General features: G+C 50.5%; 1 protein-coding gene across 5 annotated transcripts in view; it reads left to right on the forward strand.

The window, feature by feature from the left end:
* Positions 1 to 25336, forward strand: part of bcor (BCL6 corepressor) — an 84462-nt gene that overhangs the window by 23290 nt on the left and 35836 nt on the right. The window contains exons 4-9 of one of the 5 annotated variants that reach the window (XM_071330319.1): positions 2176 to 2232; positions 2855 to 3050; positions 5349 to 5741; positions 6594 to 6896; positions 10960 to 11495; positions 16840 to 17118. In XM_071330319.1, the coding sequence (XP_071186420.1) occupies positions 2176 to 2232; positions 2855 to 3050; positions 5349 to 5741; positions 6594 to 6896; positions 10960 to 11495; positions 16840 to 17118 (1764 nt within the window). The remainder of the gene's footprint in view (positions 1 to 2175; positions 2233 to 2854; positions 3051 to 5348; positions 5742 to 6593; positions 6897 to 10959; positions 11496 to 16839; positions 17119 to 25336) is intronic. The other 4 variants (XM_071330320.1, XM_071330322.1, XM_071330323.1 and 1 more) reach the window with 4 other exon arrangements.

A 25336-nucleotide genomic window follows, 5' to 3' on the forward strand; every position in this document is an offset into this window, starting at 1 on the left:
AGTTGGAAGTACGAAGCTCTCTGCTCTGTATAAGCCGCCCTGCCAAGCCCCGTCTCCACAAGCTCCAGTATAATTACTGTTGGCCGTTGCCTTGCCTCCCCTCTGTCTCCCTCCCTCCCTTCCTACAATCCTCCCCCCTCCCTCACCCCCGCCCACGCTATGAGCCCGTGGAGCTGCCCTCCACCGCAGTGGTGTTTTAGTTCGCAGAAAGAGTGAGTGAACACAACACGCTGTGTGTGTGTGTGTTCCCGCGCTGCTCAGCCAGGCAGAAGCTAAGCTGCTGGCTGCGTGTGTGTGTGTGCCATGGCGGCCTGTCGGGCTCTTAAAGCCCCGGGCTATTGTTAACCTGCAGGTGAGGCCTGGGGATGGGGGGATAGATGGTGGTGAAGGAGGGGAGGAATAGAGGTAGAGCAGCCAGCCCCCTCCCTTCTCCCAGTCCCCAAAAGGCTCCTCTGTCCTCAAATTATACTCTGTTAACCTCCCTCCCCCTCTCCCCCATCCTCCTCCTCCTAGCTCTGTTGGCTGAGCGCTGGGGTGCAGAGACAGCCTGGCTCTCTCAGCTCTGCTCTAGTGGAATCCTGGCCAATTCCCAGTCCTTCTCTGACGGTGGAGATTAGCCCCCGCTAGCAGCCCAACCTCCGCTAAACAGACTCAACACAGCCCTGCAACTAGAGCGGCTCTCGCCCCAACCCCAGCCCTATTCCCCAGCCTCATTCCCCAACCCCAGCCCTATTCCCCAGCCTCATTCCCCAACCCCAGCCCTATTCCCCAGCCTCATTCCCCAACCCCAGCCCTATTCCCCAGCCTCATTCCCCAACCCCAGCCCTATTCCCCAGCCTCATTCCCCAACCCCAGGCTTATTCCCCAGCCTCATTCCCCAACCCCAGCCCTATTCCCCAGCCTCATTCCCCAACCCCAGGCTTATTCCCCAGCCTCATTCCCCAACCCCAGGCTTATGCCCCAGCCTCATTCCCCAACCCCAGCCTTATTCCCCAGCCTCATGCCCCAGCCTTATTCCCCAGCCTCATTCTCCAGCCTTATTACCCAGCCTCAATCCCCAGCCTCATTCCCCAACCCCAGCCCTATTCCCCAGCCTCATTCCCCAACCCCAGGCTTATTCCCCAACCTCATTCCCCAACCCCAGCCTTATTCCCCAACCTCATTCCCCAACCCCAGCCTTATTCCCCAACCTCATTCCCCAACCCCAGCCTCATTCCCCAACCCCAGCCTTATTCCCCAACCTCATTCCCCAACCCCAGCCTCATTCCCCAACCCCAGGCTTATTCCCCAGCCTCATTCCCCAGCCTCATTCCCCAAACCCAGCCTTACACCCAGCCCTATTTCCCAGCCTCAGCCCTATTCCCCAGCCTCAGCCTCAGCCTCTGCTGCCTGGTCATTGATTTACCACTGAATTAATGGTTCCTATATGGGAGCCCAACAGGGAGGTTTCTATGACGCCCAAGATTGTGTGCTCCAGTGTTCATGTCTTTCTAGATTGTGTGCTCCAGTGTTCATGTCTTTCTAGATTGTGTGCTCCAGTGTTCATGTCTTTCTAGATTGTGTGCTCCAGTGTTCATGTCTTTCTAGATTGTGTGCTCCAGTGTTCATGTCTTTCTAGATTGTGTGCTCCAGTGTTCATGTCTTTCTAGATTGTGTGCTCCAGTGTTCATGTCTTTCTAGATTGTGTGCTCCAGTGTTCATGTCTTTCTAGATTGGCATTTGGCTTTCAGAAACCCTGTTGTATTGAATTTGATCTATAGGCTATTAGAAATTGGGTGGTTTGAGCCCTGACTGCTGATTGGCTGACAGCCGTATACCACGGTTATGGCAAAACATGTATTTTTACTGTAACCAGTTTATAATAGCAATTAGGCACCTCGGGGGTTTGTGGTATATGGCCAGTATACCACGGCTAAGGGCTGTATCCAGGCACTCCGCGTTGCGTCGTGCTCCATATACCACACTAACTTGGGCCTTATTGCTTAATTCACACCTCTGTTTACCTTGCTACTCTGACTTGTTTATTAAATCAATTCATATGCATAACTGTGATGTTAATAGGATGGGTTTTAATATCAATGAATGTCAGTTGTTTTCTATAATACTGAAATGACAGTTGTATGACTGAAATGACTGGCCAAAAATATTGAGCACCCATTTAATTCAATTACTTAGATGGAAGGCTTAACACAAGAGGACAGTAAATTAAGTCAACCTGCTGCTTACTGTGAGGTCAGTTCATTTACACTTCTTATTCCAAAATTTGACAAATTATTATTTTCATTTTGGTTTTTGCGGTTTCAGGAGCGTAGTAGAAGAATCAGGCTTTTCTGTCGTTGTTTTTGTGTGTTTCTGTTAAAGACAGCCAGTCAGGAAATCGACAAGGGGCATGGACTACTGTTACCACACCATAACTGTTTTATTGATGTCAATGTTGTTAGCTGTTGTTGAGGTGACCTCACTGTAAAGCATGAACGGCTACAGAGAGAGTCAACAGAGAGTTTAAAATGGCTTCCTTTCCTTGCCCCCTCTCCTTCCTCACTCTGCACTGATCTGATCTCACAACAAGTTGACAGGTGAAGGTTAAGGCTACATAACAAACAGCTCTCCAGAGGCTGGCGTTCACCCTGTCAGCTCTTTCATCCACGTCAGTGCAGATGACGGAAAGGAGACCATAACTAAAGGGAGGAAATAAGGGAAGGAGGAAGGAAGTCACTTTGGCCTTTGGGGACGCAGACCCTTAGTAGAGGAGCAGGGAAAGAGGCCTCTTGCGGAGAGAGAGAGAGAGAGAGAAAGAGAGCAGCGCAGGGTCGGTCTCATGACTGTGTGTGTGTGTGTGTGTGTGTGTCTGTAGCGTGCTATGCTGCGCTTCTCTGAGCTGGAACTGAAGGAGAAGGAGGGAGGAGGAGGGGCGGCGGTGGACTTGGCAGACAGCCAGTGCGAGCGGAGAGAGGGGGATGGAGATGGAGGAGAGGACAGGGCACGCTGCCAAGGCCCAGCCAGAACGGGGCCAGGGGCCTCAGCCCTCACAGACGAGGCTGAGAAGGACGGTAAGAGGAACCCGGAGCGCTCCACACACACACACACACACACACACACACACACACACACACACACACACACACACACACACACACACACACACACACACACACACACACACACACACACACACACACACACATACACGATTACTCTCTCTCTCTCTCTCTCTCTCTCTCTCTCTCTCTCTCTCTCTCTCTCTCTCTCTCTCTCTCTCTCTCTCTCTCACACACACACAGACACACACACACACACACTCCTACCTACCTCAAAGAGCTGCTGCGTACTTCCTCCCTGCCTAGGGACAGCCCCAGAGCTGTAACACGGTGCAGCAGCTCGTAACCAGCGGATACGGGGCGGTAAACACATCCGCCCGACCTGCCTAGCCTCCCTCTCTCTCTCCCTTCCTCATGAGGGCTGACGGAGGGGTTTTTCTCTCTATTGTAACAAAACAGCCTTCATATTTAACCCTTCCCTGTCCTTCCTCCGTAACAGGAGCTGCTTTGCATATGAAGCCACACCATTAGAATGCGTGGGAGAGGAATTTGGAGTCTATATTAGGGGAAGATATTTCAACACGCTGTGTGTTATAGCTGTTACGGCTGTTATGGCATAGTGCACGTCATATAGCTGTTATGGCTGTTATGGCATAGTGCACGGCATATAGCTGTTATGGCATAGTGCACGTCATATAGCTGTTATGGCTGTTATGGCATAGTGCACGGCATATAGCTGTTATGGCTGTTATGGCATAGTGCACGTCATATAGCTGTTATGGCTGTTATGGCATAGTGCACGGCATATAGCTGTTATGGCATAGTGCACGGCATATAGCTGTTATGGCATAGTGCACGTCATATAGCTGTTATGGCATAGTGCACGTCATATAGCTGTTATGGCTGTTATGGTATAGTGCACGTCATATAGCTGTTATGGCTGTTATGGCATAGTGCACGTCATATAGCTGTTATGGCTGTTATGGCATAGTGCACGTCATATAGCTGTTATGGCTGTTATGGTATAGTGCACGGCATATAGCTGTTATGGCATAGTGCACGTCATATAGCTGTTATGGCATAGTGCACGTCATATAGCTGTTATGGCTGTTATGGTATAGTGCACGTCATATAGCTGTTATGGCTGTTATGGCATAGTGCGCGGCATATAGCTGTTATGGCATAGTGCACGTCATATAGCTGTTATGGCATAGTGCACGTCATATAGCTGTTATGGCATAGTGCACGTCATATAGCTGTTATGGCATAGTGCACGGCATATAGCTGTTATGGCATAGTGCACGGCATATAGCTGTTATGGCATAGTGCACGGCATGGGTGAACTTCCTCTCTGGATGTTTTGGAAACCAGTGGACATCGCACGCAGTGGCACTCGTTGCCATGGAGACCCCCCCCCCCTTGGTGGTGTGTTGCCATGGCGCAGACGCTGTCGTTATGGGGTGTGCGCCGTGCCGAGCGGAGTGGCGTGAGTCATATGATGCTGTTTGCCAGATGGAGAGATATTTGGGGCGCTGGCAGGACAGGACCTAGGGGGATGGGTGTGTCCCAGAGCAGGGCGGGGTATTCCTGTCTGGGCCAGTACAAGGGCCCTGTGAGGCAGCACAGCATGTAGCCTGGGCCTGGGCTACAGCCAGAGAAAGAGAGAGAGAGAGAAAGCGAGTGGAAAGATAGAAGGGGAAAATTGAAAGAGAGCGGGCGATGGAGAGAGCAGACACCCCCACCAGCTGCCTTTGATCCAAGCGGCTGCTTTAGACTGCCTGGAGACATTCTCAAGGAGCCTTTTACAGCCCCGGACATGCAGTGGAGGGAGGGAGGGAGAGGGAGGGAGAGAGGGAGAGAGAGAGAGAGAGAGAGAGAGAGAGAGAGCAGTGGGTGGGTGGGAATAGGGGGCAGAGCTGGAAGCCAGCCCGAGCTGATGTTTGAAGCTAATTTGAGCCCAGGGAGTCGGAAAGACCCAGTCGCTCTCTCTCTCGCTGACTCTCTCTCTCGCTGCCTCTCTCTCTCTCGCTGCCTCTCTCTCTCTCTCGCTGCCTCTCTCTCTCTCTCGCTGCCTCTCTCTCTCTCGCTGCCTCTGTGTGTGGGAAGAGCATGGTGGGCCTCGGCCAAACATAGGGGTGGCTGCTGGGCTGGTTAGTGGCTGCTGTTTGTGTGGGGAGTATTTTCTACCTCTTCTTGAGCCTGGACCAGCAGTCATCATTTTAAACTGATTTAGTTTGATGAGAGTGCTGTGGTTTCTCCAGTGCTGCTTAGTGTATTTGATTATCCCTATTTGTGTGTGTGTGCGTGCAGGTGTGCAGCTGACGTGCCCCAACAACAGAGTGCCTGTTCTCCAGCGATGCCCACACACCGAGGGCCTCCCACCCAGAGAAAGGGAGCAGGCTGGCCCCGACCTGGAGGAGAGGAAGAGGGGGATGATGATGGAGAAAGAGGAGAGGGTGTGTGTGCTCCCACGGGAGTGGTCTGCCAGCCTGCCCACGGCCCCAGTGGAATGGCTGGCCCAGAAGGATGCCAACCCTGGCATTATGCCCACCGCGGTGCCTGGCAGGAAACACGCATATGCCCTGGAACCATGCCAGCCACTCCAGGCCGACAGCCAGGGGAAAGAGCGGGAGGAAAATGAGAGAGAAGAGGAGAAGGAGGAGACAATGGATGTTCCAGCCAAAAGAGCCAGGCTAACAAACGGTAAGGGCCCTCGGCATGGATCTATTTACCTCTCCTTTATTCTTCCTCTTTCTCTCCCTCCTTCCCCATCCCTCGCTCAGTGACAAGAGAATCCCCCCATCCTGTCTGTCATCACTCTCTCCCCTGCCTGGATTCATCTGCTTTCATGTAGCTGGGCTCTCACTCCTTCTCTTCCTCTCTCCCTCTGTCGTTCTCTTTTGTGGTGGTGTCTTTCTCAGTCTTTTCATGTAGTGTGATTTGTGTTCAGTTGCCTACACGAAACCAAACACACAAACACACACACTCAGCTGTGATTCGTCAAGGGGCTCTGCGGTGTCGAGCTTCACAAACACACCAGTTTGGTTTCAACCCAAAATAACCTTCTGAGCATCGCTACTTTATTTAAAACTCTGTGGAATTGCTCCCATTTGTTGTTAGCAGGGTGTTGGAGGTGAGCTCTTTCAAAACAGCACAGCTTTTCATTTAAAAACAAATGTTTAACTTATTTTATTAGCTGAGCTTCCAATGCAACTAAATTCATTAGATTCAAGCGCATTTCGTTACAATTCGTGCCTCTTTACATGGAAAAGATCAACTGGATTTTTCCACCCAAATGTAATTTGAGAAAGATGTGTTTTCCTGTGTTTTCCGTTCATTATCAGATGATTTGTATTTGAAAGTGTTGTTGGATTTGGGGAGGGACGGTGAACAGGAGATGGAGAGGGTTTCTGGTGAACCATTACAGCCTCAATGGTGTCTTTTCTCTTTCATCTCCAGTAGGTTGTTGCTCTGACTGAACTTCATAAATCATCCAACCCACACTGACTTGGTTTCCCAAACGTTGATTTAATCCCTGGTGGTCCATCTCCTCAGGCCCCACTGAGCCCGTCCCAGAGGAACTAAAGAACCTCAAGGTGTGTATCGAGCTGACCGGCCTCCGACTCAGCAAGCCCCGCCTCGCCCAGGAGCTCAGCCAATGGCAGGCCGCCACCCAGAGGTCGACAGAGGTCAACGGAAGCATGGCCATGACGACGGCCCTGCCCAACGGGTGCCCCGAGGTTGGCGTCACAGACAGGAAGGTTGCCTCACAGGAAGACCGGAGCCTGAAACGCAGGTCAGAGGTCAACGGCCACGCCTGGTGCCATGAAACGTTTGGTCACGGCGACATCGAGCGAGGTACGCTAGAGTTTGGGTTTCGTATAATAATAATCCATCCAACCATCCTTTCTGGCAGATGTTGACAACAGTTTTCAGTAGAGTCACGGAGGCATTGGGCTGTGTGGATGTGGAATGCATGATAATCATGTTCTTTACAACCGGCCATAAAGAACAATAACCACACCTTTTATTGACTCAACATCAATAAAAGCCACTCCAGCTCTGTAGCGTTGAGTCACTCACTGCATTCAGCACCGTGAATGTATTTCACTGTGCATTTCACTGTGCATTTCACTGTGCATTTCACTGCACCTATTTTATTAGTAAAACATTTTGGGGATGAGCTTTGCTCCCATTTCCCACCTTTTTCACTGTAGACTACGGGCGTGTTGCCTTGGCTAAACGACCTTGAAGATTGGCCTGTCGCCAGCTAGCTAGCGTAGGCTACGTGTTGTATGTTCCCTTTGGGGTTACAGAGAGAACAGAGCTCAGGGAAGTTGGCTGAGCAGGGAACGTGAAACACAAGGTGTTGGTGTGGAAACGAAGGCAGGAGCAGCCGTTTTGGGGACATGTTAGTGGTTGTCTGGGTGACAGACGGCTTGTACCTCTCTCCTCTCGAGATCTCTGTCTGTCTGACTCTCTTGCTCTCTCTCACACAACGTTCTCTCTCTCTCTCTCCCACTACCTCTCTCTGGCACTTAAACGATATCGCCGTGGCAACTCGTGCCTGGGCATAATGAGGCGTGAGATTCCACCGTTAATAACACTGGTAGTTCAACCAGCAGTTCTCTCTCTGCTTTTTTCTGGTTTTTTTTCTCTCTCTGCCAGCCAAAGTATTTCTCCCCCTCTGTCTCTCACTTTCATCTCAGCGTCTCTCAGCGTCTCTGATTTATTTCTGCTAGTCACCTGTTCATTCCTTCTCGCCTCTCTCTTTCTCCTATCTCTCTCCTTGATATGGTATCCTTCTTCCTTGTCTTCAGTAAAGACTGTAACTGTGTGAGTGCTCATGGCTCTGACGTATGGAACATGCAGAGGTGTGTGTCAGTCAAACTGCTCTTCTCTGAATCACGGCTCAGCCATGTTGCATTCTAATGGTTGTTTAACGAACCTACAAGCACACACACACACACACACACACACACACTCACACTCAACGGTCCACAAATAGATATCCGCTTTGTAACAGACATACACACTCCTTCGCATCCCCTGTGCTACACACACCCCTCAGTCAGACACACACACATCCTCTGTGTAAGTGACTAGACACGTTGTCCCAAGGTTTGTCAGGGTGTTTAGAGGTGTGTTCAACGCTCCTCCACGTTGTCCCAGGGTTTGTCAGGGTGTTTAGAGGTGTGTTCAACACTCCTCCACGTTGTCCCAGGGTTTGTCAGGGTGTTTAGAGGTGTGTTCAACGCTCCTCCACGTTGTCCCAGGGTTTGTCAGGGTGTTTAGAGGTGTGTTCAACACTCCTCCACGTTGTCCCAGGGTTTGTCAGGGTGTTTAGAGGTGTGTTCAACACTCCTCCACGTTGTCCCAGGGTTTGTCAGGGTGTTTAGAGGTGTGTTCAACGCTCCTCCACGTTGTCCCAGGGTTTGTCAGGGTGTTTAGAGGTGTGTTCAACACTCCTCCACGTTGTCCCAGGGTTTGTCAGGGTGTTTAGAGGTGTGTTCAACGCTCCTCCACGTTGTCCCAGGGTTTGTCAGGGTGTTTAGAGGTGTGTTCAACGCTCCTCCATGTTGTCCCAGGTTTTGTCAGGGTGTTTAGAGGTGTGTTCAACGCTCCTCCACGTTGTCCCAGGGTTTGTCAGGGTGTTTAGAGGTGTGTTCAACACTCCTCCACGTTGTCCCAGGGTTTGTCAGGGTGTTTAGAGGTGTGTTCAACGCTCCTCCACGTTGTCCCAGGGTTTGTCAGGGTGTTTAGAGGTGTGTTCAACGCTCCTCCACGTTGTCTCAGGGTTTGTCAGGGTGTTTAGAGGTGTGTTCAACGCTCCTCCACGTTTTCCCAGGGTTTGTCAGGGTGTTTAGAGGTGTGTTCAACGCTCCTCCACGTTGTCCCAGGGTTTGTCAGGGTGTTTAGAGGTGTGTTCAACGCTCCTCCACGTTGTCCCAGGGTTTGTCAGGGTGTTTAGAGGTGTGTTCAACGCTCCTCCACGTTGTCCCAGGGTTTGTCAGGGTGTTTAGAGGTGTGTTCAACGCTCCTCCATGTTGTCCCAGGTTTTGTCAGGGTGTTTAGAGGTGTGTTCAACACTCCTCCACATTGTCCCAGGGTTTGTCAGGGTGTTTAGAGGTGTGTTCAACGCTCCTCCACGTTGTCCCAGGGTTTGTCAGGGTGTTTAGAGGTGTGTTCAACACTCCTCCACGTTGTCCCAGGGTTTGTCAGGGTGTTTAGAGGTGTGTTCAACGCTCCTCCACGTTGTCTCAGGGTTTGTCAGGGTGTTTAGAGGTGTGTTCAACGCTCCTCCACGTTTTCCCAGGGTTTGTCAGGGTGTTTAGAGGTGTGTTCAACGCTCCTCCACGTTGTCCCAGGGTTTGTCAGGGTGTTTAGAGGTGTGTTCAACGCTCCTCCACGTTGTCCCAGGGTTTGTCAGGGTGCGTTGACTAATTTGAAGATGTGCAGCTGCACCCCAGGCAGATAAGAGCCCTGTTAAACCTTTAGGGTGACATGATGTTTAAAGTGGGTCCTTTAAGCAGGAAACACAACAGTACAGGGTATTAATTACACCTTATTGGAGAAGGGAAGCGGTTTACACACCACACATGCTTTGGTGCGCTACACCTCTCTGGGGACTGTTCCCTGTGCTGGGAGGGGGGGGGGGGGGGTCGTCAGAGGTAGCTAGGGGATAATAGGCATCACCCTGCATACTGCGAGACAGGTTGACACACACACATGTACAAACACACTTGTGTGTGTGTGTGTGTGTGTGTTCTCTGCAGATAGGAATTGTTTGGTGGTAAGCAGAACATGTGCCTATTGTTGTCATGGTACCCAGTCTGTCCATAGAGTTCTTGAGACACGCACACAATATAGAACGTGTCATTTGTTTCCTCACACCATTTAGCCCCTCCTCCATTTAGCCCCTCCTCCATTTACTAGAAAAGAGCTGTGGTGTGTGACCAGGTAAGTGTGAGAACGAGTGCGTGTGTGTGGTGGATTGGCCTCTCCCCTCTGGATATCCTCAGAGGAGGAGGAGGAGAAAGGAGGAAGGCCATTTGCAGCGAGCCTCCCGCCCAGCACGATAAATCATTTACCAGATGGACGAGTTAAACCTCCCCACTGGCTCTCTGAAACCGCCTCTCTTTCTCTTCACCACGTGTGTGTGCGTGCAAATGAGTGTGTGTATGACTGTGTATTGCAGCTGCACCCAGGGTCTGTCATTCCGTATGTTTCATGCCGCTGTTGGTGCACGCAATGGAAAACAGCTGACACACACCCTCCTCTCACGTCCCCCCACTCCCTTGTGTTTTCTCTCGCTCTCTCACTCTCTCCTGCACTCCCTCTCGCTCTCTTTGTTCTGCTCGTTCTCCCTCCCCCGCTCGCTCGCTCTCTCTCGCGCGCTCTTTGTCTCGCAGGCTTGCTGCCCTTTTGCAATCACTCTCCATCTCTTGCCCACCCAATCTCTCTCACCTCTCTCTGTTTTCCCCGTCTATCTGTCATATTTCATATATCCCTCCTGTATCCCATAACCCCCTCCTCTAGATCAGAATCCCCAGATACCACGGACGTCTTCGTGAGAACGTCAGTCTAGCATTCAGTCCCAGACCTCTCTGTCTCATCACGTTCCCTAACGAGACCTCGGAGGAAAGTCCACTACATGCTTGTTTTGTTTTCATCCTACAAAAGAGAGACACTTGGTGTTGGCTGTTGCACATGGCCTTGAAACCAACAATATTCCATTCTATCTGTATCAGGTCCACCAGGTGTGTTGGTGCTGGGCTGGAACAAAAGCCTCCACCCCAGTAGTGCCAGGGGATAAGTAGTATTTGTAGTGTAATTTAGCTGGTTGTATTTGCTCTGTGGGAAATGGTTCTGTTTGCCGGGACTTGATCAGCTAACCTCTCCCATCCCTCCCTCTGTCTAGTGGTGCTGCCGTCTGTTCCTCTGACCCCAGCGCATCGGGACCGCCTCTCCCGGACCCCGTCCAACACCCCTGTCAGAAAACCACCCCTGCAGACCACCACCCCTGCCCTCACCCCCTTTCACTCCCTGGCCCCTGCACACCCCCACATCACCCTCACCCCCAGCCCTCCACGGCTGTCAGACAAGAGACAGAGGCTAAAAGAACACCGCAGGACCAGCGCTTTGGGACTGGGACCCCCCCACACCGGCCCTCACCCCGACCATGACCCCAACCCAACGGGGGACCTGGTGGCCCCCAGACTCCGTCGGCACGGCGACCAGGACAAGCCCAAGGGCAAGCGGCAGTGCAAGACTAAACACACCAGCCAGAGGGAGAGGGAGAGAGAGGGGCTGGGGCCGGGGAATGAAGAACTGAGGGAAGAGAGGGAGAGAGAGAGGCTGGGGCCGGGGCCGGGGAATGAAGAACTGAGGGAAGAGAGGGAGAGAGAGAGGCTGGGGCCGGGGAATGAAGAACTGAGGGAAGAGAGGGAGAATAAGGTGAGTACATACACTCTTGCAGAAACATTCTCTCTCTCTGTTTTTTTGTCATCCTCTTTCCCAGTGTGTGAGAGATCGAGTCCTCTGTGTTCCACTGTGTGTTCCCATTGGCTGAAACCCCCCCCCGGGCAGAGGTCCTTAAATATGCTTCAAATCACAACCATGTTGATTATTACAATTATGGAGCTTATTGGAGCTCACTGGGAAAGCTCAGAGGGAGGTGTGCTTGGGGTCACCGCGAGTGTGTGTTTGTGTGTCGCTGCTGTGACCTCCCCCTGCTCTGAGCACAATCCGCCCCAGACTGGAAGAGGAGTAGGGATGGAAGGAGTGAGGGAGGGAGGAAGGGAAAGAGGGCGGAGGGTGAGTGTGCTCTAGAGGTCTGGACTGTGTGATGGAAGCACATTCTCCACAAAACACAGCAACCCCAGGGAGCAGGAATGGGCCTCGGCTGGTGTGTCATGTCTGTGAGAGCCTTGTCTCTGGCTATGTAGATCACATCACAATACTGAGTATACTGCAGGAGTTGTGCTGTGTGAGTTATGTGTGTGTGTGTGTGCTGGCGTGTCCGTCCAGCCCTGAGGAATTACCCAGCGCAGCAGCTGTCAGCACGGCACCTGCAGAATCACACCACGTACACACACACACACACACACACACACACACACACACACACACACACACACACACACACACACACACACACACACACACACACACACACACACACACACACACACACACACAGCCCTCCTCCCCGAGCCTCTCTGCTCCCTTTCCTCTATTTCTCCTCCTCCTTCCTCCTTCCGCCTGCTGCGGTATTCACACACACACACACACACACACACACACACACACACACACACACACACACACACACACACACACACACACACACACACACACACACACACACACAGAGAGAGAGATCTCTCCGGGGCAGACGCGGTGGCTGTATCCTGTTTGCCATTCGCTGGCTGCTGCGAGCGCCGTCGCTGACAGACGTGTCCAAACACACACAATGTGCAGATCTATATCATAAAGCATCATAACGTCTTTCATGTTACTTTCCTTTTAGAAGCGTCACGTTCATTTAACGTGTCTTCAGAATGTGTCAAATCAGAATGTGTCTAAATATGGAGGGGTTTTCAGATCCCATTTCAAATATAGCATTTTATAATCTCATACATGGATGTAATATTTACATAAAACGTTGTCACAATCAGGGATAACAATCTAGATGTAGCAACCATTAACTATTGATGTTAACTGGATAACCAACTATTGATATTAACTGGATAACCAACCATCAACTATTGATATTAACTGGATAACCAACCATCAACTATTGATATTAACTGGATAACCAACTATTGATATTAACTGGATAACCAACCATCAACTATTGATATTAACTGGATAACCAACTATTGATATTAACTGGATAACCAACCATCAACTATTGATATTAACTGGATAACCAACTATTGATATTAACTGGATAACCAACCATCAACTATTGATACTAACTGGATAACCAACCATCAACTATTGATACTAACTGGATAACCAACCATCAACTATTGTTAACTGGATAACCAACCATCAACTATTGATATTAACTGGATGGCCAACCATCAACTATTGATGTTAACTGGATAACCAACCATCAACTATTGATGTTAACTGGAAGGCCAACCATCAACTATTGATGTTAACTGGATAATCAACTATTGATATTAACTGGATGGCCAACCATCAACTATTGTTGTTAACTGGATAACCAACTATTGATATTAACTGGATAACCAACCATCAACTATTGATACTAACTGGATAACCAACCATCAACTATTGATACTAACTGGATAACCAACCATCAACTATTGATATTAACTGGATAACCAACCATCAACTATTGATGTTAACTGGGTAACCAACCATCAACTATTGATGTTAACTGGAAGGCCAACGATCAACTATTGATGTTAACTGGATAATCAACTATTGATATTAACTGGATGGCCAACCATCAACTATTGTTGTTAACTGGATAACCAACTATTGATATTAACTGGATAACCAACCATCAACTATTGATACTAACTGGATAACCAACCATCAACTATTGTTGTTAACTGGATAACCAACCATCAACTATTGATATTAACTGGATGGCCAACCATCAACTATTGATGTTAACTGGATAACCAACCATCAACTATTGATGTTAACTGGAAGGCCAACCATCAACTATTGATGCTAACTGGATAACCAACCATCAATTATTGATGCTAACTAGATAACCAACAATCAACTATTGATGTTAACTAGATAACCAACAATCAACTATTGATGTTAACTGGATAACCAACCATCAACTATTGGTGCTAACTAGATAACCAACCATCAACTATTGATGTTAACTGGAAGGCCAACCATCAACTATTGATGCTAACTGGATAACCAACCATCAATTATTGATGCTAACTAGATAACCAACCATCAACTATTGATGTTAACTGGATAACCAACCATCAACTATTGATGCTAACTGGATGGCCAACCATCAGGAATGTGTGTTGAAGATATATGAGTAGAATTTGTAACTGCAGTGTTGTTGAAGATATGAGTAGAATTTGTAACTGCAGTGTTCAAGATATATGAGTAGAATTTGTTAATGCAGTGTTGAAGATATATTAGTAGAATTTGTAACTGCAGTGTTGTTGAAGATATATGAGTAGAATTTGTAACTGCAGTGTTGAAAATATATTAGTAGAATTTGTAACTGCAGTGTTGAAAATATATTAGTAGAATTTGTAACTGCAGTGTTGAAGATATATGCGTAGAATTTGTAATTGCAGTGTTGAAGATATATTAGTAGAATTTGTAACTGCAGTGTTGAAGATATATGCGTAGAATTTGTAACTGCAGTGTTGAAGATATATTAGTAGAATTTGTAACTGCAGTGTTGTTGAAGATATATGAGTAGAATTTGTAACTGCAGTATTGAAGATATATTAGTAGAATTTGTAACTGCAGTGTTGAAGATATATTAGTAGAATTTGTAACTGCAGTGTTGAAAATATATGAGTAGAATTTGTAACTGCAGTGTTGTTGAAGATATGAGTAGAATTTGTAACTGCAGTGTTCAAGATATATGAGTAGAATTTGTTAATGCAGTGTTGAAGATATATTAGTAGAATTTGTAACTGCAGTGTTGTTGAAGATATATGAGTAGAATTTGTAATTGCAGTGTTAAAAAAATATTAGTAGAATTTGTATCTGCAGTGTTGTTGAAGATATATTAGTAGAATTTGTAATTGCAGTGTTGAAAATATATTAGTAGAATTTGTATCTGCAGTGTTGTTGAAGATATATGAGTAGAATTTGTAACCGCAGTGTGTTGCAATAATGGCTTTGCCTAACTTATAACAGTGTTACAAAGGTAGCGTATGAGGAGAATCAGCTTTTTGTTAGGAGCTTTACATTTTGGAGTAACAATTGGGTGTGCGTGTGTTTCCTGGGGCATTTCTGGCGGTGGGCAGTCAAGTCACGCTCTCGCCCCCCCATCTCTCTGTGACAAGCCAGTGCTCATGGTTATAAATGACTTTGCGAGGCCACGGCCAGGGACCCTGGAGAAGCGCTGACATTTATTAGCCCCGCCACCGCGCAGCCACCACGTGTGTGTGTGTAGGGCCCGCAGTGCACACACACACACAACCTGTGGTCGAGAATAATTAGCACTTCACCCTAGACTAGACTAGCGACCCTAATCTCCATAGAGGGACAGAAAGAAGGAGTAGGAAAAAAGGAGGGAGAAACAAGAAAGGAAGTGGAGGACGGCATAAAGGATAACCTCGGCAGAGAGGGACTGAGAGAGGGAGGGATGGAGGAGAAAGGAAGTGGAGGACAGCATAAAGGATAACCTCGGCAGAGAGGGACTGAGAGAGGGAGGGATGGAGGAGAAAGGAAGTGGAGGACAGCATAAAGGATAACCTCCGCAGAGAGGGACTGAGAGAGGGAGGGATGGAGGAGAAAGGAAGTGGAGGACAGCATAAAGGATAACCTCCGCAAAGAGGGACTGAGAGAGGGAGGGATGGAGGAGAAAGGAAGTGGAGGACGGCATAAAGGATAACCTCCTCAGAGGGACTGAGAGAGGGAGGGATGGAGGAGAAAGGAAGTGGAGGACGACATAAAGGATAACCTCCGCAGAGAGGGACTGAGAGAGGGAGGGATGGAGGAGAAAGGAAGTGGAGGACAGCATAAAGGATAACCTCCGCAGAGAGGGACTGAGAGAGGGAGGGATGGAGGAGAAAGGAAGTGGAGGACAGCATAAAGGATAACCTCCGCAGAGAGGGACTGAGAGAGGGAGGGATGGAGGAGAAAGGAAGTGGAGGACAGCATAAAGGATAACCTCGGCAGAGAGGGACTGAGAGAGAGAGGGAGGGATGGAGGAGAAAGGAAGTGGAGGACGGCATAAAGGATAACCTCCTCAGAGAGGGACTGAGAGAGGGAGGGATGGAGGAGAAAGGAAGTGGAGGACAGCATAAAGGATAACCTCCTCAGAGAGGGACTGAGAGAGGGAGGGATGGAGGAGAAAGGAAGTGGAGGACAGCATAAAGGATAACCTCCTCAGAGAGGGACTGAGAGAGGGAGGGATGGAGGAGAAAGGAAGTGGAGGACAGCATAAAGGATAACCTCCGCAGAGAGGGACTGAGAGAGGGAGGGATGGAGGAGAAAGGAAGTGGAGGACAGCATAAAGGATAACCTCCGCAGAGAGGGACTGAGAGAGGGAGGGATGGAGGAGAAAGGAAGTGGAGGACAGCATAAAGGATAACCTCCGCAGAGAGGGACTGAGAGAGGGAGGGATGGAGGAGAAAGGAAGTGGAGGACAGCATAAAGGATAACCTCGGCAGAGAGGGACTGAGAGAGAGAGAGGGAGGGATGGAGGAGAAAGGAAGTGGAGGACGGCATAAAGGATAACCTCCTCAGAGAGGGACTGAGAGAGGGAGGGATGGAGGAGAGCAGCTCAGACTGTAAAAATAGAGGGAAGGGGAGTCTGAAAGAGGGACCGCGCTCTGATAACCTCAGTATCGTGTTCCTCTTTCAGACTCTTTCTCTCCTCTCCTCCTCTGTTCTGTTCCCCCACTCCACGGCCATGTGTCAGTATGGGACGAGCCTGTAGGGCAGCGTCTTGTCGAGCCACACACACACACACACACACACCCACAGGAAAGAGGATATCGTTATCTCAGGATGTGTGTGTGGAAGATTTCTGTGGAAGATCTGACATGCAGACTCTTATTACGTTCTCCCTCTCTCTCCCTCCCCCCATCACACACAGCAGGTCAAGGAAAAGCGATGCAGCGAGAAGCGGAGGAGGTCTTCATCCCTGTCGGATTACTCCCACTCCTCCCCTGCCCCCCCTCTCACCCCGCCCCCCCAGCTCAGCCCTCTGCCCAGCCCTACAGAGACCCAGGACCGCACGCCAACCCCCTCCAACCCCCCGCTGCCCACCTCTACCCCTGCCAGCCGACCCATGCCTCCCGAGGCCCGCAGGCTCATCGTCAACAAGAACGCAGGAGAGACCCTGCTCCAGAGGGCTTCCCGCCTAGGATACGAGGCAAGATGATTTAATAACATGTGTGGAAGGGCTGTGCGGGGTGCTAGTGTGTTGGTTTGAAGGGTTGTGTGGGGTGCTAGTGTGTTAGTTTGAAGGGTTGTGTGGGGTGCTAGTGTGTTGGTTTGAAGGGCTGTACGGGGTGCTAGTGTGTTGGTTTGAAGGGTTGTGTGGGGTGCTAGTGTGTTGGTTTGAAGGGCTGTGCGGGGTGCTAGTGTGTTGGTTTGAAGGGTTGTGTGGGGTGCTAGTGTGTTGGTTTGAAGGGCTGTACGGGGTGCTAGTGTGTTGGTTTGAAGGGTTGTGCGGGGTGCTAGTGTGTTGGTTTGAAGGGTTGTGTGGGGTGCTAGTGTGTTGGTTTGAAGGGCTGTACGGGGTGCTAGTGTGTTGGTTTGAAGGGGTGCTAGTGTGTTGGTTTGAAGGGTTGTACGGGGTGCTAGTGTGTTGGTTTGAAGGGCTGTGCGGGGTGCTAGTGTGTTGGTTTAAAGGGCTGTACGGGGTGCTAGTGTGTTGGTTTGAAGGGCTGTGTGGGGTGCTAGTGTGTTGGTTTGAAGGGCTGTGCGGGGTGCTAGTGTGTTGGTTTGAAGGGCTGTGCGGGGTGCTAGTGTGTTGGTTTGAAGGGCTGTGCGGGGTGCTAGTGTGTTGGTTTGAAGGGCTGTGTGGGGTGCTAGTGTGTTGGTTTGAAGGGCTGTACGGGGTGCTAGTGTGTTGGTTTGAAGGGCTGTGCGGGGTGCTAGTGTGTTGGTTTGAAGGGCTGTGTGGGGTGTTGGTTTGAAGGGCTGTGTGGGGTGCTAGTGTGTTGGTTTGAAGGGCTGTGCGGGGTGCTAGTGTGTTGGTTTGAAGGGCTGTGCGGGGTGCTAGTGTGTTGGTTTGAAGGGCTGTGCGGGGTGCTAGTGTGTTGGTTTGAAGGGCTGTACGGGGTGCTAGTGTGTTGGTTTGAAGGGCTGTGTGGGGTGCTAGTGTGTTGGTTTGAAGGGCTGTGTGGGGTGCTAGTGTGTTGGTTTGAAGGGCTGTGTGGGGTGCTAGTGTGTTGGTTTGAAGGGTTGTACGGGGTGCTAGTGTGTTGGTTTGAAGGGCTGTACGGGGTGCTAGTGTGTTGGTTTGAAGGGCTGTACGGGGTGCTAGTGTGTTGGTTTGAAGGGCTGTACGGGGTGCTAGTGTGTTGGTTTGAAGGGCTGTACGGGGTGCTAGTGTGTTGGTTTGAAGGGCTGTACGGGGTGCTAGTGTGTTGGTTTGAAGGGTTGTACGGGGTGCTAGTGTGTTGGTTTGAAGGGCTGTACGGGGTGCTAGTGTGTTGGTTTGAAGGGCTGTGTGGGGTGCTAGTGTGTTGGTTTGAAGGGCTGTGTGGGGTGCTAGTGTGTTGGTTTGAAGGGTTGTACGGGGTGCTAGTGTGTTGGTTTGAAGGGCTGTACGGGGTGCTAGTGTGTTGGTTTGAAGGGTTGTGTGGGGTGCTAGTGTGTTGGTTTGAAGGGTTGTACGGGGTGCTAGTGTGTTGGTTTGAAGGGCTGTACGGGGTGCTAGTGTGTTGGTTTGAAGGGTTGTACGGGGTGCTAGTGTGTTGGTTTGAAGGGGTGCTAGTGTGTTGGTTTGAAGGGTTGTACGGGGTGCTAGTGTGTTGGTTTGAAGGGCTGTACGAGGTGCTAGTGTGTTGGTTTGAAGGGCTGTGCTGGGTGCTAGTGTGTTGGTTTGAAGGGCTGTACGGGGTGCTAGTGTGTTGGTTTGAAGGGTTGTGTGGGGTGCTAGTGTGTTGGTTTGAAGGGCTGTACGGGGTGCTAGTGTGTTGGTTTGAAGGGCTGTACGGGGTGCTAGTGTGTTGGTTTGAAGGGCTGTACGGGGTGCTAGTGTGTTGGTTTGAAGGGCTGTACGGGGTGCTAGTGTGTTGGTTTGAAGGGCTGTACGGGGTGCTAGTGTGTTGGTTTGAAGGGTTGTGCGGGGTGCTAGTGTGTTGGTTTGAAGGGCTGTGCTGGGTGCTAGTGTGTTGGTTTGAAGGGCTGTACGGGGTGCTAGTGTCATGTTTTGTCTTTGATCATGTCTTGTCCCTGTGCTTCCCTCTGCTGGTCTTATTAGGTTCTTTCTCTTTCTCTCTCTCTATCGTTCCGTTCATGCTCCCAGCTGTTTCTCATTCTCCCTACGACCTCATTTACTCTTTCACACCTGTCCCCTATTTTGCCCTCTGATTAGAGTCCCTATTTCTCCCTCTGTTTTCCGCTCCTGTCCTTGTCGGATTCTTGTTTGATGTTTGCAGTTCCTGTGTCTTGTTCCGCCCTGTCGTGTTCTTTTGCCTTCTTCAGATGCTGCGTGTGAGCAGGTGTCTATGTCAGCTACGGCCTGTGCCTTCCTGAAGCGACCTGCAGTCTGTGGTCGCGTCTCCAGTCGTTCCTCTCTATTGACGAGAGGATTTCAGTTTCCTGTTTTGGATTTCCATTGATTTATATCCAGGAGTATCATTATTTGTTTTATACTGGAATAAAGACTCTGTTACTATTACGTCGCTTTTGGGTCCTCATTCATCTGCATAACAGAAGAATCCGACCAAGAATGGACCCAGCGACTACGGATTCTCTCAACACTGCCGTCGAGTTCCAGGGAGCTATGCTCGGCAGACACGAGCAGGAATTGTTTGCTGCTCGTCATGCCGTTGAGACCCTGGCCGCTCAGGTCTCCGATCTCTCTGGACAGTTTCAGAGTCTTCGTCTCGTGCCACCAGCTACTTCCTGGTCTTCCGAGTCTCCGGAACCTAGGGTTAATAACCCACCATGTTACTCTGGGCAGCCCACTGAGTGTCGCTCCTTTCTCACCCAGTGTGATATTGTGTTCTCTCTCCAGCCCAACACGTACTCAAGAGAGAGAGCTCGGATCGCTTACGTCATATCACTCCTTACTGGTCGGGCTCGGGAGTGGGGCACAGCTATCTGGGAGGCAAGGGCTGAGTGTTCTAACGATTATCAGAACTTTAAAGAGGAGATGATACGGGTTTTTGATCGTTCAGTTTTTGGGAAGGAGGCTTCCAGGGCCCTGGCTTCCCTATGTCAAGGTGATCGATCCATAACGGATTACTCTATAGAGTTTCGCACTCTTGCTGCCTCCAGTGACTGGAACGAGCCGGCGTTGCTCGCTCGTTTTCTGGAGGGACTTCACGCTGAGGTTAAGGATGAGATTCTCTCCCGGGAGGTTCCTTCCAGCGTGGACTCTTTGATTGCACTCGCCATCCGCATAGAACGACGGATAGATCTTCGTCATCGAGCTCGTGGAAGAGAGCTCGCGTTAACGGTGCTTCCCCTCTCCGCATCTCAACCATCTCCTCCCACCGGCTCAGAGACTGAGCCCATGCAGCTGGGAGGTATTCGCATCTCGACTAAGGAGAGGGAACGGAGAATCACCAACCGCCTTTGCCTCTATTGCGGTTCTGCTGGACATTTTGTCATGTCATGTCCAGTAAAAGCCAGAGCTCATCAGTAAGCGGAGGGCTACTGGTGAGCGCTACTACTCAGGTCTCTCCATCAAGATCCTGTACTACCTTGTCGGTCCATCTACGCTGGACCGGTTCGGCTGCTTCCTGCAGTGCCTTGATAGACTCAGGGGCTGAGGGTTGTTTTATGGACGAAGCATGGGCTCGGAAACATGACATTCCTCTCAGACAGTTAGGGAAGCCCACGCCCATGTTCGCCTTAGATGGTAGTCTTCTCCCCAGTATCAGATGTGAGACACTACCTTTAACCCTCACAGTATCTGGTAACCACAGTGAGACCATTTCCTTTTTGATTTTTCGTTCACCTTTTACACCTGTTGTTTTGGGTCATCCCTGGCTAGTATGTCATAATCCTTCTATTAATTGGTCTAGTAATTCTATTCTATCCTGGAACGTTTCTTGTCATGTGAAGTGTTTAATGTCTGCTATCCCTCCTGTGTCTTCTGTCCCCTCTACTCAGGAGGAACCTGGTGATTTGACAGGAGTGCCGGAGGAATATCATGATCTGCGCACGGTCTTCAGTCGGTCCAGAGCCAGCTCCCTTCCTCCTCACCGGTCGTATGATTGTTGTATTGATCTCCTTCCGGGGACCACTCCCCCTCGGGGTAGACTTTACTCTCTGTCGGCTCCCGAACGTAAGGCTCTCGAGGATTATCTGTCTGTTTCTCTCGACGCCGGTACCGTGGTGCCTTCTTCCTCTCCCGCCGGAGCGGGATTTTTCTTTGTTAAGAAGAAGGACGGTACTCTGCGCCCCTGCGTGGATTATCGAGGGCTGAATGACATAACGGTTAAGAATCGTTATCCGCTTCCCCTTATGTCGTCAGCCTTCGAGATTTTGCAGGGAGCCAGGTGCTTTACTAAGTTGGACCTTCGTAACGCTTACCATCTCGTACGCATCAGAGAGGGGGACGAGTGGAAAACGGCGTTTAACACTCCGTTAGGGCATTTTGAATACCGGGTTCTGCCGTTCGGTCTCGCTAATGCTCCAGCTGTCTTTCAGGCATTAGTTAATGATGTACTGAGAGACATGCTGAACATTTTTGTTTTCGTTTACCTTGACGATATCCTGATTTTTTCACCGTCACTCGAGATTCATGTTCAGCACGTTCGACGTGTACTCCAGCGCCTTTTAGAGAATTGTCTCTACGTGAAGGCTGAGAAGTGCGCCTTTCATGTCTCCTCTGTCACTTTTCTCGGTTCTGTTATTTCCGCTGAAGGCATTCAGATGGATCCCGCTAAGGTCCAGGCTGTCAGCGATTGGCCCGTCCCTAAGTCACGTGTCGAGTTGCAGCGTTTTCTCGGTTTCGCTAATTTCTATCGGCGTTTCATTCGTAATTTCGGTCAAGTGGCTGCCCCTCTCACCGCTCTGACTTCTGTCAAGACTTGCTTTAAGTGGTCCGGTTCCGCCCAGGGAGCTTTTGATCTCCTCAAGAAGCGTTTTACATCCGCTCCTATCCTTGTTACTCCTGACGTCACTAAACAATTCATTGTCGAGGTTGACGCTTCAGAGGTGGGCGTGGGAGCCATTCTGTCTCAGCGCTTCCAGTCTGACGATAAGGTCCATCCTTGCGCTTACTTTTCTCATCGCCTGTCGCCATCGGAACGCAACTATGATGTGGGTAACCGCGAACTGCTCGCCATCCGCTTAGCCATAGGCGAATGGCGACAGTGGTTGGAGGGGGCGACCGTCCCTTTTGTCGTTTGGACTGACCATAAGAACCTTGAGTACATCCGTTCGGCCAAACGACTTAATGCACGTCAAGCTCGTTGGGCGTTGTTTTTCGCTCGTTTCGAGTTCGTGATTTCCTATCGTCCGGGAAATAAGAACACCAAGCCTGATGCCTTATCCCGTCTCTTTAGTTCTTCTGTGGCTTCTACCGACCCCGAGGGGATTCTCCCTGAAGGGCGTGTTGTCGGGTTGACTGTCTGGGGAATTGAGAGACAGGTAAAGCAAGCACTCACTCACACTGCGTCGCCGCGCGCTTGTCCTAGTAACCTTCTGTTCGTTCCTGTCTCTACTCGTCTGGCTGTTCTTCAGTGGGCTCACTCTGCCAAGTTAGCTGGCCACCCCGGCGTTCGGGGTACGCTTGCTTCTATTCGCCAGCGGTTTTGGTGGCCTACTCAGGAGCGGGACACGCGTCGTTTCGTGGCTGCTTGTTCGGACTGCGCGCAGACTAAGTCAGGTAACTCTCCTCCTGCCGGTCGTCTCAGACCGCTTCCCATTCCTTCTCGACCATGGTCTCACATCGCCTTAGACTTTATTACCGGTCTGCCTTCGTCTGCGGGGAAGACTGTGATTCTTACGGTTATCGATAGGTTCTCTAAGGCGGCACATTTCATTCCCCTCGCTAAGCTTCCTTCCGCTAAGGAGACGGCACAAATCATCATTGAGAATGTGTTCAGAATTCATGGCCTCCCGTTAGACGCCGTTTCAGACAGAGGTCCGCAATTCACGTCACAGTTTTGGAGGGAGTTCTGTCGTTTGATTGGTGCTTCCGTCAGTCTCTCTTCCGGGTTTCATCCCCAGTCTAACGGTCAAGCAGAAAGGGCCAATCAGTCGATTGGTCGCATTTTACGCAGCCTTTCGTTTCGAAACCCTGCGTCTTGGGCAGAACAGCTCCCCTGGGCTGAGTACGCTCACAACTCGCTTCCTTCGTCTGCTACCGGGCTGTCCCCGTTTCAGAGTAGTCTTGGCTACCAGCCTCCTCTGTTTTCGTCCCAGCTCGCCGAGTCCAGCGTTCCCTCCGCTCAGGCTTTTGTCCAACGTTGTGAGCGCACCTGGAGGAGGGTCAGGTCTGCACTTTGCCGTTACAGGGCGCAGACTGTGAGAGCCGCCAATAAGCGTAGGATTAAGAGTCCTAGGTATTGTCGCGGTCAGAGAGTGTGGCTTTCCACTCGTAACCTTCCCCTTACGACAGCTTCTCGCAAGTTGACTCCGCGGTTCATTGGTCCGTTCCGTGTCTCTCAGGTCGTCAATCCTGTCGCTGTGCGACTGCTTCTTCCGCAACATCTTCGTCGCGTCCACCCTGTCTTCCATGTCTCCTGTGTCAAGCCTTTTCTTCGCGCCCCCGTTCGTCTTCCCTCCCCCCCCCCCGTCCTTGTCGAGGGCGCTCCTATTTACAAGGTACGGAAGATCATGGACATGCGTTCTCGGGGACGTGGTCACCAGTACTTAGTGGATTGGGAGGGTTACGGTCCTGAGGAGAGGAGTTGGGTTCCATCTCGGGACGTGCTGGACCGTTCGTTGATCGATGATTTCCTTCGTTGCCGCCAGGGTTCCTCCTCGAGTGCGCCAGGAGGCGCTCGGTGAGTGGGGGGGTACTGTCATGTTTTGTCTTTGATCATGTCTTGTCCCTGTGCTTCCCTCTGCTGGTCTTATTAGGTTCTTTCTCTTTCTCTCTCTCTATCGTTCCGTTCATGCTCCCAGCTGTTTCTCATTCTCCCTACGACCTCATTTACTCTTTCACACCTGTCCCCTATTTTGCCCTCTGATTAGAGTCCCTATTTCTCCCTCTGTTTTCCGCTCCTGTCCTTGTCGGATTCTTGTTTGATGTTTGCAGTTCCTGTGTCTTGTTCCGCCCTGTCGTGTTCTTTTGCCTTCTTCAGATGCTGCGTGTGAGCAGGTGTCTATGTCAGCTACGGCCTGTGCCTTCCTGAAGCGACCTGCAGTCTGTGGTCGCGTCTCCAGTCGTTCCTCTCTATTGACGAGAGGATTTCAGTTTCCTGTTTTGGATTTCCATTGATTTATATCCAGGAGTATCATTATTTGTTTTATACTGGAATAAAGACTCTGTTACTATTACGTCGCTTTTGGGTCCTCATTCATCTGCATAACAGCTAGTGTGTTGGTTTGAAGGGTTGTGTGGGGTGCTAGTGTGTTGGTTTGAAGGGCTGTGTGGGGTGCTAGTGTGTTGGTTTGAAGGGTTGTACGGGGTGCTAGTGTGTTGGTTTGAAGGGCTGTGCGGGGTGCTAGTGTGTTGGTTTGAAGGGCTGTGTGGGGTGCTAGTGTGTTGGTTTGAAGGGTTGTACGGGGTGCTAGTGTGTTGGTTTGAAGGGCTGTGCGGGGTGCTAGTGTGTTGGTTTGAAGGGCTGTGCGGGGTGCTAGTGTGTTGGTTTGAAGGGCTGTACGGGGTGCTAGTGTGTTGGTTTGAAGGGCTGTACGGGGTGCTAGTGTGTTGGTTTGAAGGGCTGTGCGGGGTGCTAGTGTGTTGGTTTGAAGGGCTGTACGGGGTGCTAGTGTGTTGGTTTGAAGGGCTGTGCGGGGTGCTAGTGTGTTGGTTTGAAGGGCTGTGTGGGGTGTTGGTTTGAAGGGCTGTGTGGGGTGCTAGTGTGTTGGTTTGAAGGGCTGTACGGGGTGCTAGTGTGTTGGTTTGAAGGGCTGTACGGGGTGCTAGTGTGTTGGTTTGAAGGGTTGTGTGGGGTGCTAGTGTGTTGGTTTGAAGGGTTGTACGGGGTGCTAGTGTGTTGGTTTGAAGGGTTGTACGGGGTGCTAGTGTGTTGGTTTGAAGGGCTGTACGGGGTGCTAGTGTGTTGGTTTGAAGGGTTGTGTGGGGTGCTAGTGTGTTGGTTTGAAGGGCTGTGTGGGGTGCTAGTGTGTTGGTTTGAAGGGTTGTACGGGGTGCTAGTGTGTTGGTTTGAAGGGCTGTACGGGGTGCTAGTGTGTTGGTTTGAAGGGCTGTGTGGGGTGCTAGTGTGTTGGTTTGAAGGGTTGTACGGGGTGCTAGTGTGTTGGTTTGAAGGGCTGTACGGGGTGCT

This window comes from Salvelinus alpinus, chromosome 10 (genome assembly GCF_045679555.1).
Source record: "Salvelinus alpinus chromosome 10, SLU_Salpinus.1, whole genome shotgun sequence".
Classification (NCBI taxonomy): Eukaryota; Metazoa; Chordata; class Actinopteri; order Salmoniformes; family Salmonidae; genus Salvelinus; species Salvelinus alpinus.